Here is a 16,247-nt window from a genome sequence, read left to right on the forward strand (position 1 = left end):
AGGTACTACTTATTTTCGGCTAATGGGCAAGAGTTATGGCTGATTTTTCTGTTTAAAAATCCTAGTTTTGAATACTTGAAAACTTGTGTATAAATTTATGACCCTAGGCATATATTTATAGAACCTTGGAAAGGATTTCGAATCCTGTTAGAATACTAATTAATTAATTAGAATCCTATCAGAACTCTAAATAATTAATTTAATCTTTTAGGATTAGGATTTAATCTATGCACGAATCCCGATAGCTTTAGGATTCGTATAACACGTACACACGCACCGCACGAGCATCGCACGCCCATGCGCAAGCCTTGCGGCCCACGCTGTGCGCACGGCGCACAGGCCCACTGCCCGCAGCCCATTTGTGCGCGCGCGCCAGCCTTGGCTGGGACTGGCCTTGCGCTGGGCCTGGTCGAGGCATTGGCGTGTTGTTGGATGCGTGTGGCTTGCTGGGCGATGGCCTGGCTTCGTGCTGGGCCCTCGTCCGACAGGCCTCGTCCGATGCTTATTCGTACGATACGCTTCCGATTAAATTCCCGGTTCCGGAATTCATTTCCGATACGAACAACATTTAATATTTCCGATTCCGGAATTAATTTCCGTTTCGAACAAATATTTAATATTTCCGTTTCCGGAATTATTTTCCGATTCCGATAATATTTACGATTCTGACAATATTTCCGTTTCCGGCAATATTTCCGATTCCGGCAATATTTCCATTTCCGATAATATTTTCCGATACGTACCATGTTTCCGTTTCCGGCAACATCTACGACTTGGATAATATTTGTATTTCCGATACGATCCATATTTCCGTTTCCGGCAATATCATCGTTTCCGGAGTATTCATTTCTTGCCTGTGACGATCTCAGCTCCCACTGAAACCAAGATCCGTCGATTCCGAATATCCATAGATGGAGTATTTAATGCCATTAAATACTTGATCCGTTTACGTACTATTTGTGTGACCCTACGGGTTCAGTCAAGAGTAAGCTGTGGATTAATATCATTAATTCCACTTGAACTGAAGCGGCCTCTAGCTAGGCATTCAGCTCACTTGATCTCACTGAATTATTAACTTGTTAATTAATACTGAACCGCTTTTATTAGACTTAACATTGAATGCATACTTGGACCAAGGGCATTATTTCCTTCACTGAGTCAGTTACTCTGTCTGCGGGGTATATTGTATGGATGAGAGGCCTAAGCCAGAGGGACATTTCTTTTTCCGGACCAGCTAGAGTCCGAGGTTCTAGAGCTAGACGTCCTGCATCAACTGACTATGAGGAAGGTGACGGGAGTGTGGCCCATCCGGTGCTTGACCGTTCGAAATCCAAAAGAGGTTCATCGTCCTCCCGTCTTGGAAGGCTTGCAAGTTCCTTCTCCCGCCGCTTGGGCAAGGGGAAGATTGATGATTGATCGCGGGAGGAGTCAGGGGATAGTACTCAAGGTGCCAAGACTCGAGAGAATAGTCGCCCGACCCTAGATATTTGTAGGCTAAATGTGTTTGGAATGAATTGTGTTTGGAATGTGTTTGGAATGATGTGTTTAGAAGATGTGTTTAGGAAGTGAAAAGGCTTTTGAACTTTGCTTCACTTGATCTTGACTTTGTATTTGAATTAGCTTTGAAGGCCTTAGGGCCAAATAAAGAGTTATTGTGTTAAATTCCGCTTGAACATGCTTTGCTTTGAATTGGCACATTTGGAATAAAATCAACAACAATTTGAATTTTGAATTTTGATTTGATTTGATTTTTAGGATGCCCTTAATTGAGGAAATTTTGAATTTTTTTTGTATTAAAGTGGTCGGGCTTCGAAATGAGGTTGCCTACGTGTCCCGTTAGGGAATCAGGCTGGACGTAGTTCTGACTACCTTACAGGACCTGAATTTGGATTCTTGAATTTGAACATGGAACTTAGACATAGAACTTCTTGAGTTGATCGAGGTTGGTCAGTGATCTGAATTCTGTTCCGTCGATGTCTGTTAGTTCGACTGCTCCCCCGGAGAGGATTTTCTTGACAATGTATGGGCCTGCCCAGTTGGGTTTGAATTTTCCCCTTGGGTCCATGGTGCTTTTGCGAAGGGCTTTCAGGACAAGCTCGCCTTCCTTGATGTTTCGGGTTCTGACCCTTTTGTTGAAATGTCTGGCCACTCGGCGCTGATAGACTTGTACATGGTGAGCGACTTAAAGCCGCCGCTCATCGAGCATGACTAGCTCGTCATATCTGGCTTGTACCCATGCAGCTTCTGGGATTTTTCTTTCGAGGACTATCCTTAGAGAAGGTATCTTTAGCTCGATAGGTTGTACTGCTTCCATTCCATAGACCAATGAGAACGGAGTTGCACCAGTTGAAGTGCGAATTGAAGTTCGATATCCCCACAATGCGAAATGAAGCTTTTGGGGCCAGTCCTTGTAATTGGTAGTCATTTTCATGATGATGGTCTTGACATTCTTGTTGGCTGCTTCGACTGCCCCATTGGTCTGTGGGCGATAAGGTGAAGAGTGATGATGTTGAATCTTGTACTCGGTGAATAGATCTTCACACTCTCCTTGAAAATGGGTTCCTTGGTCACTGATGAACTCGTGAGGAACACCGTATCTGCATATGATGTTTTCTTGTATGAACTGGGCCACTTGCTTGGAACCCAATACTTTGAATGATCTGGCCTCGACCCATTTGGTGAAATAGTCGATGGCGACCAGTATGAACTCATGACCCCCGGTGCCTGTTGGAGTGACTTTGCCGATGACGTCGATACCCCAGGCTGAGAATGGCCACGGTGATGATTGAGAGTATAGTAGTGATGGAGGAATGTGCTTCAGATTCGCACACTTTTGACATGTAGGACATTTCTTGACAAAGAAGTAGCAGTCCCGTCCGAGGGTAGTCCAATAGTATCATGCCCTAATGATCTTGAGGGCTAGCATCTTCCCATTCATGTGGGTGCCACAGACTCCAGCAGGTACGTTGTCCATGACTCTTTGAGCTTCGTGCTTGTCAACACATCGGAGGTTAGGACCGCCAAGGGACCTTTTGTACAGAACGCTGCCTTTTATGACGAAATTGGCTGATTGTAATCGTAGAGCCCTTTGATTCCTGCTTAAAAAGTGCGGGGGATACTCTGAATTTTGTAGATACCTTTGAATGTCTGTAAACAAAGGTTCATCTTCGTCTTGCTCGACGCTGTCAATAACATGGACATATGCTGCTTCTTGACGTGTTTCAATTGTAAGTGGCATTTCAGCCATGCTGCTTGGAATGTTGATCATTGAAGCCAGTTTTGCCAGTGCATCGGCGAATTGATTTTCCTCTCTCGGGAGGTAGGTGTAGCGAAGCTCTTCTATTTGTTCAGACAGTTGTTCGAGATAGGACAGGTATGGAGCTAAGCTCTTGTTTCTTGCTTTCCATTTGCCGGGAATTTAATTGATGATTAGGGAGGAATCCGTACACTCGGAGTTTCTGGACGCCCAATGCTAAGGCGGCTTCCAGGCCCATGATGCATGCTTCATATTCTGCCGCATTGTTTGTGACGTTGAATTATAGTTTTGCTGATATCGGAATGTGGGTGCCGTCTGGAGCTACTAAGATTACTCCAACACCACATCCGTTCTGGTTGGAAGCACCGTCAAAATGCATTGACCAACTGTCATCACTGGTCATTAAGATTTGCTCGTCGGGTATGTCGTAATCTTCCTCTTCTGCCTCGACAGGACAGTCGGCTAGGAAATCTGAGACTGCTGAACCCTTGATAGACTTCTGCGGAAGGTATTTGAGGTCGAATTCTGCTAGCATGACCAACCATCTGGACAACCGCCCGTTGAGTGCTGGTTTTTCGAATAGATACTTGAGAGGATCCGCTTTGCTGATCACATGTATTTTATGGGAAAGCATGTAGTGCCGTAGTTTCTTTGTGGCCCAAACCAAGGCGATGCTGAGTTTCTCGATCTGAGTGTATTTGGTCTCGTACTCGATCATCTTTTTTCTTATGTAGTATACGACGTTCTCCTTGCCTTCAATTTCCTGAGCAAGCATAGCCCCCACTGCTGAATCAGTTGTTGTGAGGTAGAGCCTGAGGGGAATCCCTGGCATGGCTGGCTTTAGTACTGGTGGGTTGGAAAGGTAGCTCTTGATTGTTTCGAATTCATGCTGACAGTCGCCATCCCACACCCTGGGCTCGCTTTTTCGGAGCTTTCGAAACACTGGTTCACAGATCATTGTGAGTCTTGAAATGAACCTGCTGATGTATTGTCTGCCGAGAAAACTCCGAATTTCCTTTTCATTCGTTGGTGGTTGCATCTCGAGAATTGCTTTGATTTTTGAAGGATCAGCCTCTATGCCTCGAGAGCTGATGACATATCTGAGTAACTTGTCTGACGTCACCCCGAATACGCACTTTTGAGGATTGAGCCTCATGTTGTATTGTCTGAGCCTGTTGAAAAACTTTCGGAGTACCGAGGTATGCTCATGCCGTTCTTTGGATTTGACAATCATGTCGTCGACATATACCTCAATTTCCCTGTGAATCATATCGCTCATGATGGTTGTGGCTGTTATTTGATAAGTTGCTCCTGCGTTCTTTAGTCCGAACCGCATAACTGTATAACAATATGTTCCCCACTGAGTGATGAATGTTGTCTTCTCCATGTCTTCTTCTGCCATGGGAATCTGATTGTAGCCTGCATACCCGTCCATAAAAGAGATTAAGGCGTGATTTGCGGTGTTGTCGACCAAGATGTCGATGTGAGGCAATGGAAAACCGTCTTTAGGACTGGCCCTGTTAAGATCCCTGTAGTCCACACACATTCGTACTTTGCCATCTTTCTTTGGAACTGGGACAACATTTGCGATCCATTCTGGATACTTTGCTTCTCGAATAAACCCGGCCTCTAACTGCTTGGAGACCTCTTCTTGAATTTTGAGGGAAACATCCGGTTTCATGCGACGGAGTTTCTGCTTGATGGGTTTTGAACCTGGAATAAGGGGAATTGTATGCTGACCGATGCTTGGGTCAACCCCTGGCATATCATGATAGGACCATGCGAAGACGTCTACATACTCTGAAAGTAGCTTGATAAGATCGTCCCGCTCTGCTTGAGAAAGAGTTAAACCAATCTGAACTAATTTTGAGTCACTATTGTTAGAAAGGTTGATTTTTTCTGTTTCCTCAATTATGGGCGTCCTGTTTTCATGATTTTCGATAGCTTTTAGAAATTCAAAGTCAGTTTCTTGTAAAGAAAAGTTGTTTGGATTAGGATTGTGTTTTGAATTAGGACTCGAAGAGTAAGTAGAAATTGAAGTGTTATTGAAATCTGCAATCATTACATCGACTGTTTCAACTTGAAGCTCGGCCTTTAGAGGCTCTTGATTGATGCAAGACTCTAGTTCTAGACACGTAGACTCATTGCTAGACTCAGATCCAGACTCATCCTCAGACTCGGACTCGCTCATCATAGATCCTTCGCCCACAGTAATCTTGAATATTTTGCCATTTGGAGCAGTTATCTTGAGAGACTTTCTCCAGCCATTGGCCATCTTCTTGCTTGGAGTAATTAGTTTAGATGGGTCGAAATCTTCGATTTGAGTGATCATTTGAACCATGGCGTCTTCGGAAATGATTGGGGTTATTTCCTGGCAAAATAGCAGACCAAAAGCTGATGAGTCAAGGCACTCAGGGGAAGCCTTGTCTTGTATTGGAGGAGCGTCCTCTAGAAAGTGACAGTCTTGAAAGATCTCGAATCCAGGGTAAATGATCCCTTGTGAAGAGTCATAGAAAGGTTATGGGAAGTCGAAGTATAAGTCATCCTCTCCTTCTTTCACGAATTTCCCATTGAGTGTGAGTTGATGAAGAGGTATTGTGAATTGATCATTGCCGGCTCGACGGGCCTTTAGCTTAGCCTTTTGCTGCTTGTCATCGAACTTAGTTGGCTTGTATCCCAGTCCACAACAGTTGGTCTGTCGTTGGGCCTTGAAAGGAGATTCGGTGGGTGGTGGCAGAGTAGTGCCCAAGAAGCGCCCACCCTTGATCATCATGCGCTTTGCCATGGGATTCATTCTGGATTCGATGGCTCCAACTTCAGCACTGAATCCCCAAAGGTCTTCGTCGTTGTCATCATGTTTGATTAATATCAGAGCCTTGTCGGCTATTTTGGTCCTTGGATGGGAGGCATGCAGAGTAATGATGTTTCCTTGGACCTCCATTCGAACTTTCTGGTGGAGGGAAGATGGCACTGCTTTGAGGTCATGGATCCAAGGTCTTCCCAATAGGAGATTGAAACTTGCTTTGATATTGAGTACTTGAAAGCTCACTTTCCGCTCGATTGGCCCTGTGCGGAGTAGTAGAGTGAGAGTTCCCATTGCTTCCCGGCGAGTGTTGTCATAGGCACGAACACCTTGGGAGGAACTAGAAAAGTCACTAGGGGTGAAACCCAGATTTTCAGCAGTGCGGAGAGGACACACATTAATGGCTGATCCATTGTCCACTAGAGTCATGGGGATGATCTTATCTTTGTACTAGACAGTCAGATAGAGAGCCTTATGATGGCCTGCCCCCTCAGGTGGGAGGACTTCATTAGTAAAGGTGATTCCTTCTTCCAGATTCGTGAGCAACCCGATCAATTCGTCAGGAGTGACTTCTGGGGTGACATTCAGTTTGACCATAGCATTGATAAGAGCAGTGCGATGTTCCACAGAGGAAGCCATGAGTTGCCAAATATTAACCTCTGCCTTAGTGCGCTTCAATTGCTTGATTAGAGGGTTCTCCTCGGTGGGTAGAGGAACATTAGTCGCCGGTGCCGTTCTGTTGGCTGGCTCTTGAATTCGACCAGACCTAGTCATGACTTGAACACTGTTTTCTGCTTTGGGGTCCAAGTACCAGTCGGCGCTCACGATTTCTGGGCATTCATCATCAGAGATGTTTTCGATAGGAGGGTCCTGATATGTGTCTTCATCATCGCTGGCCCAGATCCCGCAAATGTCTCCTTGAGGTAACCCAGATTCCGAGTTCTCACTTGGCTGCACAGGCCTTTGGTTGTGAAATATTTCCTCTACCTCGAATGGGCCCAGAGCACGGAAAAGAGTTTCTTGATTGTCTTCGAGAGCCCTTATGCGAGCCTCCGCTTCCTCAACACGTTCATAGAGCTCTGCTACAGCTGCTACTAGTGAAGTCATCTTGAATAGGATTTTGAGAGGAGGAGTCTGAGCACCTAGTTGGGACATGATTTTGAACTTTAGAACTTGAACTTCCCGACACATGGTATGATATGCATGCAATGAATGACACTTAGACTTTGACTCTAAGTGCCACTCCGAAGATTCGGGATTTTGGATTTTGTACTTGTATTCGGGATTTGCAACCCGTTGGAAATGTTTGAGAGGAGCGTTCATTCTTTTGTGAAAGTTGGCTCTTGTACTAGGACTTGGAATGTCGAAAAAGAATATTTCGACCTTTTGGAAATTGGACTTATTCGAAGGGAATTTCAACCCGCTCAAGAATTTGGAAATTGGACTCGTACTAGGAAATTGAATTTTGTATTATTTCGAGGGAATTTCAACCCGCCAATATTTCAGGGGGATTTCAACCCATTGGACTTGGAGTATTTGAAGGGAGTTTCAACCCGATTGAAAAGGGAATTGACTTTGTATTGTTTCAAGGGAATTTCAACCCGTCAATATTTTAGGGGAGTTTCAACCCGTTGGATTTGGAATATTTGAAGGGAATTTCAACCCGCTCGAGAACTGGAATTTGTATTATTTTAGGGGAGTTTCAACCCATCGGAAGATTGGACTTGTATTATTTTAGGGGAGTTTCAACCCGTCGATAGAATTTGAACTTGTATTATTTCAGGGGATTTTCAACCCGTTGGAAATGTTTTGAATTTTGTATTGGGGAGCAATGGAAAGCAAGATTTCTTGGAATTTGAATTTGGCTTGAAATTTGAACTTTGAGATGGAAAGGACGCACTTTTTTATGGGGCTTTGTATTTGAAAAATCCGGCATTATGCCGCCGTGGATTTGAAACATTGAATTTAGGAACTTGAAAGTCCGGCATTATGCCGCCGTGGACTCGGAACCTTGAAGTATAGGACCTTGACGTTTGAAACATGGAATAGAAAAGTCGGCATTACGATGGTATGAATTTGGAACTTGATCCTTGAAGCTTTGAAATTTTGAAAGGTCGAGTTGGCAAGTTGGCATTATGCCGGTATGGGCTCGAATATTTGAACTTGAGACTTTGAGGCAACTTGAGTTTGAGGTTTGAAGAATTGAATGTTTGAAATAGGAAATCCGGCATGACGCCGTTGGATTTGGACTTGAAACTTGAAATTTGAACTAGAAAATCCGGCATTATGGCGCCGTTGGATTTGAGGTTTGAGTTTGGAAATGGAAATTTTGACTAGAAGATCCGGCGTTATGGCGTCGTTGGATTGAGTATTGACTTGAGACTTGAGACTCGAAATTTGAACTAGAAAGTCCGGCATTATGGCGCCGTTGGATTTGGATTTGAAAAATTGAGGTTCTAGAAAATTCGGATTTGAACTTGAAACTCGAAATTTGGACTAGAAAATCCGGCATTATGACGCCGTTGGATTTGACTTTTGAGGTTTGGACTTGAAAATTTGGATCGAACTTGAAACTCGAAATTTGGACTAGAAAATCCGGCATTATGACGCCGTTGGATTTGACTTTTGAGGTTTGGACTTGAACGTGTTGTGGACTATCTACGGAGGGACTACACTTGGAGTCCTAAACTTGTTCTTGTTCGGTTCGGGAGCAGCTAGGGAAGGCACGCTTCGAATGTATGCATCCTAAATTATGCTAATTGTTATGTGGCAGTTAATTTGGATTCCTGGCTTTAAGGTTTTTCCGCATGAAATATATGTTTTATATTTGTCATAACCTAACAGTGGTATCACGAGCCTCTAATTAATTCCATAATAAATTATAGTTAACATGGTTAAATTTTATAAATTTGCAATGAATTAAAGGGGTGATTAATTTCGATTTTTGTAATTAATTGCAAATTCGTGCGATTATTTAATTATATGTTCGCAGAATTTTCGGCATTTTAGTCAATAATGGTCGGAATCGTATAATTTTACAGTGATTTTCGCATGTAAACGGCGTTTTAAAATTTTGACTAAAATCATAGATTTAATGCCGAACCCAGAATTCCCAAATTCGAAGCCTAACTATGACTTTTCGGAGGTTTTAGTTTTTCGAACGCAAAATTTGTAATTTTTAAGATGTTAAATTAAATATTTGCGATTCTTGTTTGTAAATCTTGAATCTATGATTGACCACTGTACATGTTTAACAATTTTAATGCCTAAGCTTGTTAATTATACAACCTAATTTGTGATTGTAATTAATTTGTTGAAATTTGAATAATTTAGAATTTGATTTGATTTTCATAATTAATTAGCAATTTAATTAGGAATACATGATTAAAAACCACTATAAAGTTTGTTAAAATTGAAAAGTTTTAAAATTTTATGACCTAGATTTGAATCCATGAAAATAAACTTGATCGGAAATTAATTTGAATAATAAATTTTCGATTTTTCGCCCTAAATTTATGAAATTAATATGATTTATTAATTCGTCTATAAATTTAAATTATAAAGTTTTGATTTTATAAAACCCGCTCACGAATCTTCCACGCACAAAGCAATGGATGCTAAGTGTTACCCTTAAGGGGTGTTGTATAGTGCGGGCATGCGACGACGAGCAAAGGAGCTCATCGCCCATGCGGTACGAATGCAACAAGAAAGCGCGTGGCACGAGAGCACAAGGCAGCAGCACTGCCTTGCGTCAAGTGCTGCGACGAGTGGGCGGATGGGGTGAGAGGCAAGGCACCAAGCGAGTAAGCAGGCTGCGCGCGCGGACATCGAGGGATGCCTTGCCCAGCGAGCGCTGCCTCGCCACAACGAGCGAGCTGCTGCTGCGCGTAGGCGTGGCTCGGCTTGCTGTGTCTACGCGTGGCTGCTCGTGCCTTGCTATGCGATCAATCGAGTGGGGCGTTGCTGCTACGTGGACTCGACAGGGCATGGGCGCGAGCCCATGGCCTCGTCTTTACCCGATTGGTTCGTTTTAATTTAATTTTGATTTTCAGTTGAAAAACGATTTTAATTAAATTTAAAATTCGTAATTTAATTTTTTTTTTCTGGGAATTTAGTTTTGAATAATTTAATTATAATAAATTTTATTTATACTAATTATTTTACTAAAATTAAAACCTCGATTAAATTTAAATTAGTTAATTTAATTCAACGAAAATAAATTAAAGGATTTAAATAATAATTTATATGAGCTTTGAATTTTAATTAATTTTGTATGTTTCCGGTTGGACTAGGAAATACAATTTTATGTTTAAAATTAGTAAAGCATGTAAATTTCTTGGTTTAAGTGGGAGCGTTTTAGTCATAAACTCTTGATTAGGTCTACATTCCTTTAAGGTTAAAACAACTCGATTAGAATTAATAAGGATTGAATAATTTGTAGATTATTTCTCCGTTTCCGTCGCACCCAAACACTGAGCCACCTTCTCCTGAGATGCAGGAAGCCATTGATGCCTACCACGCTGCTATTAACTACACCCCCTCTCTCCCAGCGCAAACCCAGTTGGTTTCTCCAAAGATCTTGGAGACTGTGGAAGGTGTGCAAGACAGTGGAGTTCTTAGAGGCTCTGCTTTGGAAAAGGTTAAAGAGATGATGAGGAGTGTGAATGCTGTGCTTGGATTGAAGAATGGTACGGAAACCCTTACTGATAATGGGGGTTTGTAATTCTCAAAAACAGAGCACATTGATGCTACTCAGCAAAGGACCAGTTCTTCAAAGGAGCAGTGTGAGAGTGGTCCACTTTCATCCACACCTTGGGTGAGTCTCTTTAAAGGTGCTCAACTCACTAGTAAAGGTAATGCACTCTCTTTCATTCCTCCCACAATTTCAGATGGTTGTCCTGTTGCTGGGCTTGATAGCTTAGACATTAAGTGTATGGCTGCTAAGTGGGATGCAGCTCTTATTTTGTATGTTGTAGGAGAGAAACCTTCCATTGGGGCTGTCATTAGGTATATTGCAAATGAGTGGAAAAATCTTAGTAAGCCTTCTGTGTTTCTGCATGATGAGGGGTACTTTGTGATTAAATTTGCTGCTAAGAAAGATAGGGATTCAGTGTTGCTCTCTGGACCCCATTCCTTCTTTGGTAGACCTATGATTACCAAACCTTGGAATGCTAATTTTGACTTCCAGGAGGAGATTCTGAGGGTTATCCCTGTGTGGGTGAGGCTTCCAAATCTCCCTTTGAGCTGCTGGGGTACTGACTCCCTTAGCAGGATTGGAAGTTTGATAGGAGTGCCACTCTTTGCTGATGAGTGCACCTCTAAGCAGTTAAGGATCTCATTTTCTAGGATGTTGATTGAAGTGGACATCACAAAGGAGTTGCCAAAAACTGTGCAGATTCAGAATAGTGAAGGCGTGGCTATTAGGCAAAAGGTAGAATATGATTGGCTTCCCCCCTTCTGCAAATCCTGTAAGGTCATGGGCCATGATTGTAGCATTAAAAAGAGTAATACCACTAGATTTCAGCCTGCAGTGTTTGTTAAGCACACTCAAAAGATCCAGAAAGTTTGGAGGCCTAAAGAACCAATGGTTAATGTTGTTCCTGTAATTGTGGAGGATGAGACTTGTGCTGAAACTGTGAAGGAGGTGGCTTCTACTGTTGTTGAGAACACTCCTGCTGCTATTGCTCAACCTAGTGATGATGGGTGGAGGGTAGTATCTAGGAGAAGAAGGGAGACTAGATCTCATATATCTGCTCTTGGTTTGGCTCAAGTTCATACTTCTGTGGTGAGTTCTTCTGAGGATGATGATGGAGGTGGGGGGGTAGGTGGGGGTGAAGGTACTGTGGAGTTCCCCCCCATGATAATATGCTCATGGAATGTGAGGGGGCTTAATGCTCCTTCAAAGGTGGTGGAGGTGAGGAGATTTTTGCAGAAGAATAATGTAGATGTTGTAGCTTTGGTGGAGACTAGGGTAAGAGACAATAATGTCAAGAAAGTTCAGACTAAACTTGGAGGTGAGTGGAAGTGGGAAATGAACTACTCCTACTCTCCTAAAGGAAGAATTTGGGTTGGTTGGAGACATAGTTTGATTACTTATCAGGTTGTGAATAAAACAGATCAGTTTATTCATGGAGTCATATGCACTAAGACTGGCTTAACTACCTTTGAATTTACTGGTGTCTATGGACTACACACTATAGATCATAGAAAGCCATTATGGGTTGATTTGGTTAACACTGCAAGCAAGCCTTGGCTGCTTATGGGGGATTTCAATTCTGTTTTATATTCTGGGGACAGGATTAATGGTAATCAAGTTCAAGATAGTGAAACAAGGGACTTTGAGGGGTGTATTGATGCTGCTGGTTTGGCTGAACTGAAGAGTTGTGGCCACTTCTTCTCCTGGAGTAATAAAGGGCAAGGTGATATGAGAATCAGTTCTAGAATTGATAGAGCTCTAGGGTTTGCTGCTTGGCATACAGTGTTTGATGGTGCTGTTGTGGATTATCTTAACCCAGGGCTTTCTGATCATTCTCCTCTTGTTCTCACTTGTAATTTAGAGGATCATTCTAAAGGGAGGCCTTTTAGGTTCTTCAACTATATGGCTGATCACCCTAGCTTTAATCAAGTGTTTCATGATGGCTGGAAGGTTAATATACATGGCACAGCAATGCACCAGGTGTGGCAAAAGCTGAAATGTGTTAAGCAGGGTTTGAAAACATTACACAAGAAGGAGTTTGCAAGACTTGAGGAAAGAATTGACACTATTAGAACTGATCTAGATGGCATCCAACATCAGCTGGCTGCTACTCCCACTGACACTGAGTTACAGGTGAATGAAAAGAAGCAGACAGAGTTGCTGAAAAAGTTTCTAGGGATTTAGGAAAGTGCATATAGGCAAAAATCAAGAATTCAGTGGTTGAAAACAGGTGATTCAAACTCTAAATTCTTCTTCAGTGCTATGAAAGAGAGATACACAACGAATAGCATTGACTTGTTGTATGACACTGCTGGTAGGAAACTGGTCACCACAGAGGAAATTCAGAAAGAGATTTGTGACTTCTATAAGGAGCTTGTTGGGTCTGCTGCAGATAATCTTGTGGGGATTGATCTGGATGTTGTTAGGAAAGGGAATCAACTGACTGCTGATGCTGCTCAAGGTCTAGTAGTTCTAGTTACTAATGATGAGATTGATGTTGCCTTAGCTGGTATCAATATTCACAAAGCCCCTGGCCTAGATGGTTTCAATAGCTTTTTCTTTAAAAAGGCATGGGGAACAGTTAAAGATGATATTTATGCAGCTGTGAAGGAATTCTTTGACACTGGTAAAATGCTGAGGCAAGTCAACAACACTTCAGTGACCTTGATTCCTAAGATTCAGAATGCTACAAGTATTAAGGACTTTAGACCTATTGCTTGTTGCTCTATAGTTTACAAGCTTATTTCTAAAATCCTAACAACAAGAATGCAGGGTGTGATTGGTGATGTGATAAGCAATGCTCAATCAGGGTTCATCCCTGGTAGGAACATTTCTGATAATATTTTGTTGGCCTCAGAGTTAGTCAAATGCTACTCCAGAAAGTACATCTCTCCTAGATGTATGATTAAAGTGGATTTAAAGAAGGCTTATGACTCTATTGAGTGGCCCTTTCTTAAACAGATGCTGCAGGAGTTGGGTTTTCCTAGTAAGTTTGTTCAATGGGTTATGCAATGTCTGTATTCAGTTTCTTATTCTATCCTGGTAAATGGAGCTCCTACTTCTCCTATTCCTGCTAAGAAAGGGTTGAGGCAAGGGGACCCTATGTCCCCCTATCTGTTTGCAATAGGAATGGAGTACTTATCAAGATGTCTGGGTAGTGTAGCAGGTGATAAGCAATTTAAGTACCATCCAAGATGCAAGAAGCTGAATATAACACATATGATGTTTGCTGATGATCTTTTGATGTTTGCAAGAGCTGATATTCCTTTTGTAACTGCTTTGTTTGGGGCTTTCACTAAATTCTCTCTTGCTTCTGGTCTGCTGGTTAATTTTCGTAAAAGTGAGGTATACACTGCTGGTATTCCTGATAGTTTATCTGACCAGATTGTTGAGCAAATTGGCATTCTAAAGGGTTCCTTTCCCTTTAAGTATCTTGGTGTTCCCTTAACAACCAGGAAACTTAAGTTTGCATATTGCAAACCTCTCATTGAAAAGATTGTTGCTCGAGTGAGAAGCTGGTCTGCAAAATTTTTGTCTTATGCAGGGAGGTTACAATTGATCAAATCTGTCTTATTTGGTATTCAAATGTACTGGAGTCAGATATTTGTGATGCCAAAGAAAGTAATGAAGGAAATCCAAAGGATCTGTAGATGCTTTCTTTGGACAGGTTCTGAGCTGGGTTCAAAAAAAGCTCCTGTTTCTTGGGAACAAATGTGTTTCCCCAAGAGTTGTGGAGGGTGGAATTTGACCAATCTGGTTATCAGGAACAAAGCAGCTGTTGTGAAGCATCTATGGGCTCTTTCTATGAAGCAAGATAGACTGTGGGTTAAATGGATTCATGTTTACTATGTGAAAAACCAGAATTTCTAGAATATGCCTGTTCCCAATGGTCTCACTTGGTCTCTTAGGAAGATATGGCACAGTAGAGACATGATGATGCAAACTGGTAACTTTGACCAGTTTACTTATGCTGGCAAATTCAAGATCAACAAAATGTATAAATACTTGCATGATATTGGAGGGCATGTGGCCTGGAAGAGAATCATCTGCAATAGTCATGCTACCCCTAAAGCTGCTTTCATTGTATGGTTGGCATTGCATAAAAGACTTCCTACTAAAGATAGGTTGAGAGGGTGGGGGATTAACATTGCTGGGACCTGTGAGCTATGTCAGGCTGCTGATGAGAGCCTTGAGCACTTATTTTTCGATTGTTCTTTCTCCAAGGAGGTTTGGAGTGGTGTTTTGTAGCATATGGAGGTCAGTAGGTCAGTAATGTAGTGGGAATTGGAGGTGCAGTGGTGTTCAGTCAAGAGAAGAAGCACTAAAGCAGCTGATATCAAGAGAAGCATTGCCTTTGCTGAAACTGTTTATGCTTTGTGGCTACAGAGGAATGCCAAGATTTTCAAGAACAAAACTGATTCTATTGATTGTATTATTAGGATAATTTTATTCATAGTGGCTTGTAGATGTGAGTAGATAGTGTGCTCTTTTTGCTTTGTTGGTGTGGTTCCCCTTCCTGTTGGTTGGAACTACTTGGTGTACTGGTGTTGGTGTTTTCACCACTTTGGTAATAATATTCCTTATTATTTGCCAAAAAAAAAAGGATTGAATAATTTGTAGATTATTGGAATCCTTGATTAATTGCTGCAAATATTTATGTGATGCATAATATATTCTACTAACGAGCTATGTGGGCCATTCATTGATAAATGAATGGGTGAATGGTATATTGTAAATGTACTGTTTTGCAGGTTATGGAAAATGACTAGTATGGCCCAAATAGGATATAAAATATGGTTTGCGTACCATTAATTTGAATGTAAAATTGGTCTAATGCACCAAAGTTTTTAATTTAAATATGGTATGCGTACCTGTAGGGGGTTTTTTTGTGTCAAAACTTGTTTCCCGTTCTACAAGAGGGGCGGTTCTTTAGAGAACCGTAGAATTTTTGTACCTCGAAGGAGTCGCCACCAAACATTTTTTAAAGTCTCATTTGGAAAGACCGCAAGTGACTCTATGTTGGATAAGGCCTTGAATCCTTGAAACGGATGAGATCCGGGCACGGGAACAAAATGCTTATTCGGTGAGCTTTAGAAATATTCAAGTACGTTGGCACAACATTGTTTTAGAAAATAAACCCTAGATTAGACTATGTGGGTTTGCATTAAGAGAAAATTGAATCTCTAATTGTATGGTGGTCACTTTGCTTTAAAGATTGATTTAAGGAACCTAAGGCCGGTTTGTCAAAAAATATCTTTGTTAAGCGTGATGTAACCTTTGTATTTTGTTGTATTTAGCATGTTGGTGATGAAAGCGATAAAGAAAATAAAGCAACATCACAATACTAAATAAAGTGCGGAATTAGTAAATACAAGACCCCCTAGAAAAGGACTAGGGAGTAGGTCCACATTGCCTAGAAAGGGACTAGGCAAGTAAAGATGCGGAATGGAAAGTGCGATATTGAAATTGCGGTATTGAAAGTGCGATATTGA

The 16,247-nt window shown here is 41.8% G+C and overlaps 1 protein-coding gene across 1 annotated transcript; it reads left to right on the forward strand.

Moving 5' to 3' along the window:
- The first annotated feature begins 10,551 nt into the window (after positions 1-10,551).
- Positions 10,552-12,939, forward strand: LOC110789768 (uncharacterized). Its single transcript, XM_021994470.2, has 2 exons — positions 10,552-10,747; positions 10,796-12,939. Exons 1-2 carry the CDS (start codon positions 10,552-10,554, stop codon positions 12,937-12,939), a joined length of 2,340 nt encoding a protein of 779 aa, XP_021850162.2.
- The last annotated feature ends 3,308 nt before the right edge of the window (positions 12,940-16,247 follow it).

This window comes from Spinacia oleracea, chromosome 5 (genome assembly GCF_020520425.1).
Source record: "Spinacia oleracea cultivar Varoflay chromosome 5, BTI_SOV_V1, whole genome shotgun sequence".
In the NCBI taxonomy this organism is placed as follows: domain Eukaryota; kingdom Viridiplantae; phylum Streptophyta; class Magnoliopsida; order Caryophyllales; family Amaranthaceae; genus Spinacia; species Spinacia oleracea.

What these genes read in the sequence shown, in the direction of transcription:
- LOC110789768 (XM_021994470.2), top strand. Translation starts at nt 10,552, where the DNA reads ATGCAGGAAGCCATTGATGCCTACCACGCTGCTATTAACTACACCCCC. An exon ending in TGTGCTTGGATTGAAGAATG is followed by an intron (nt 10,748 to 10,795) that starts GTACGGAAACCC and finishes TCTCAAAAACAG; the next exon opens with AGCACATTGATGCTACTCAG.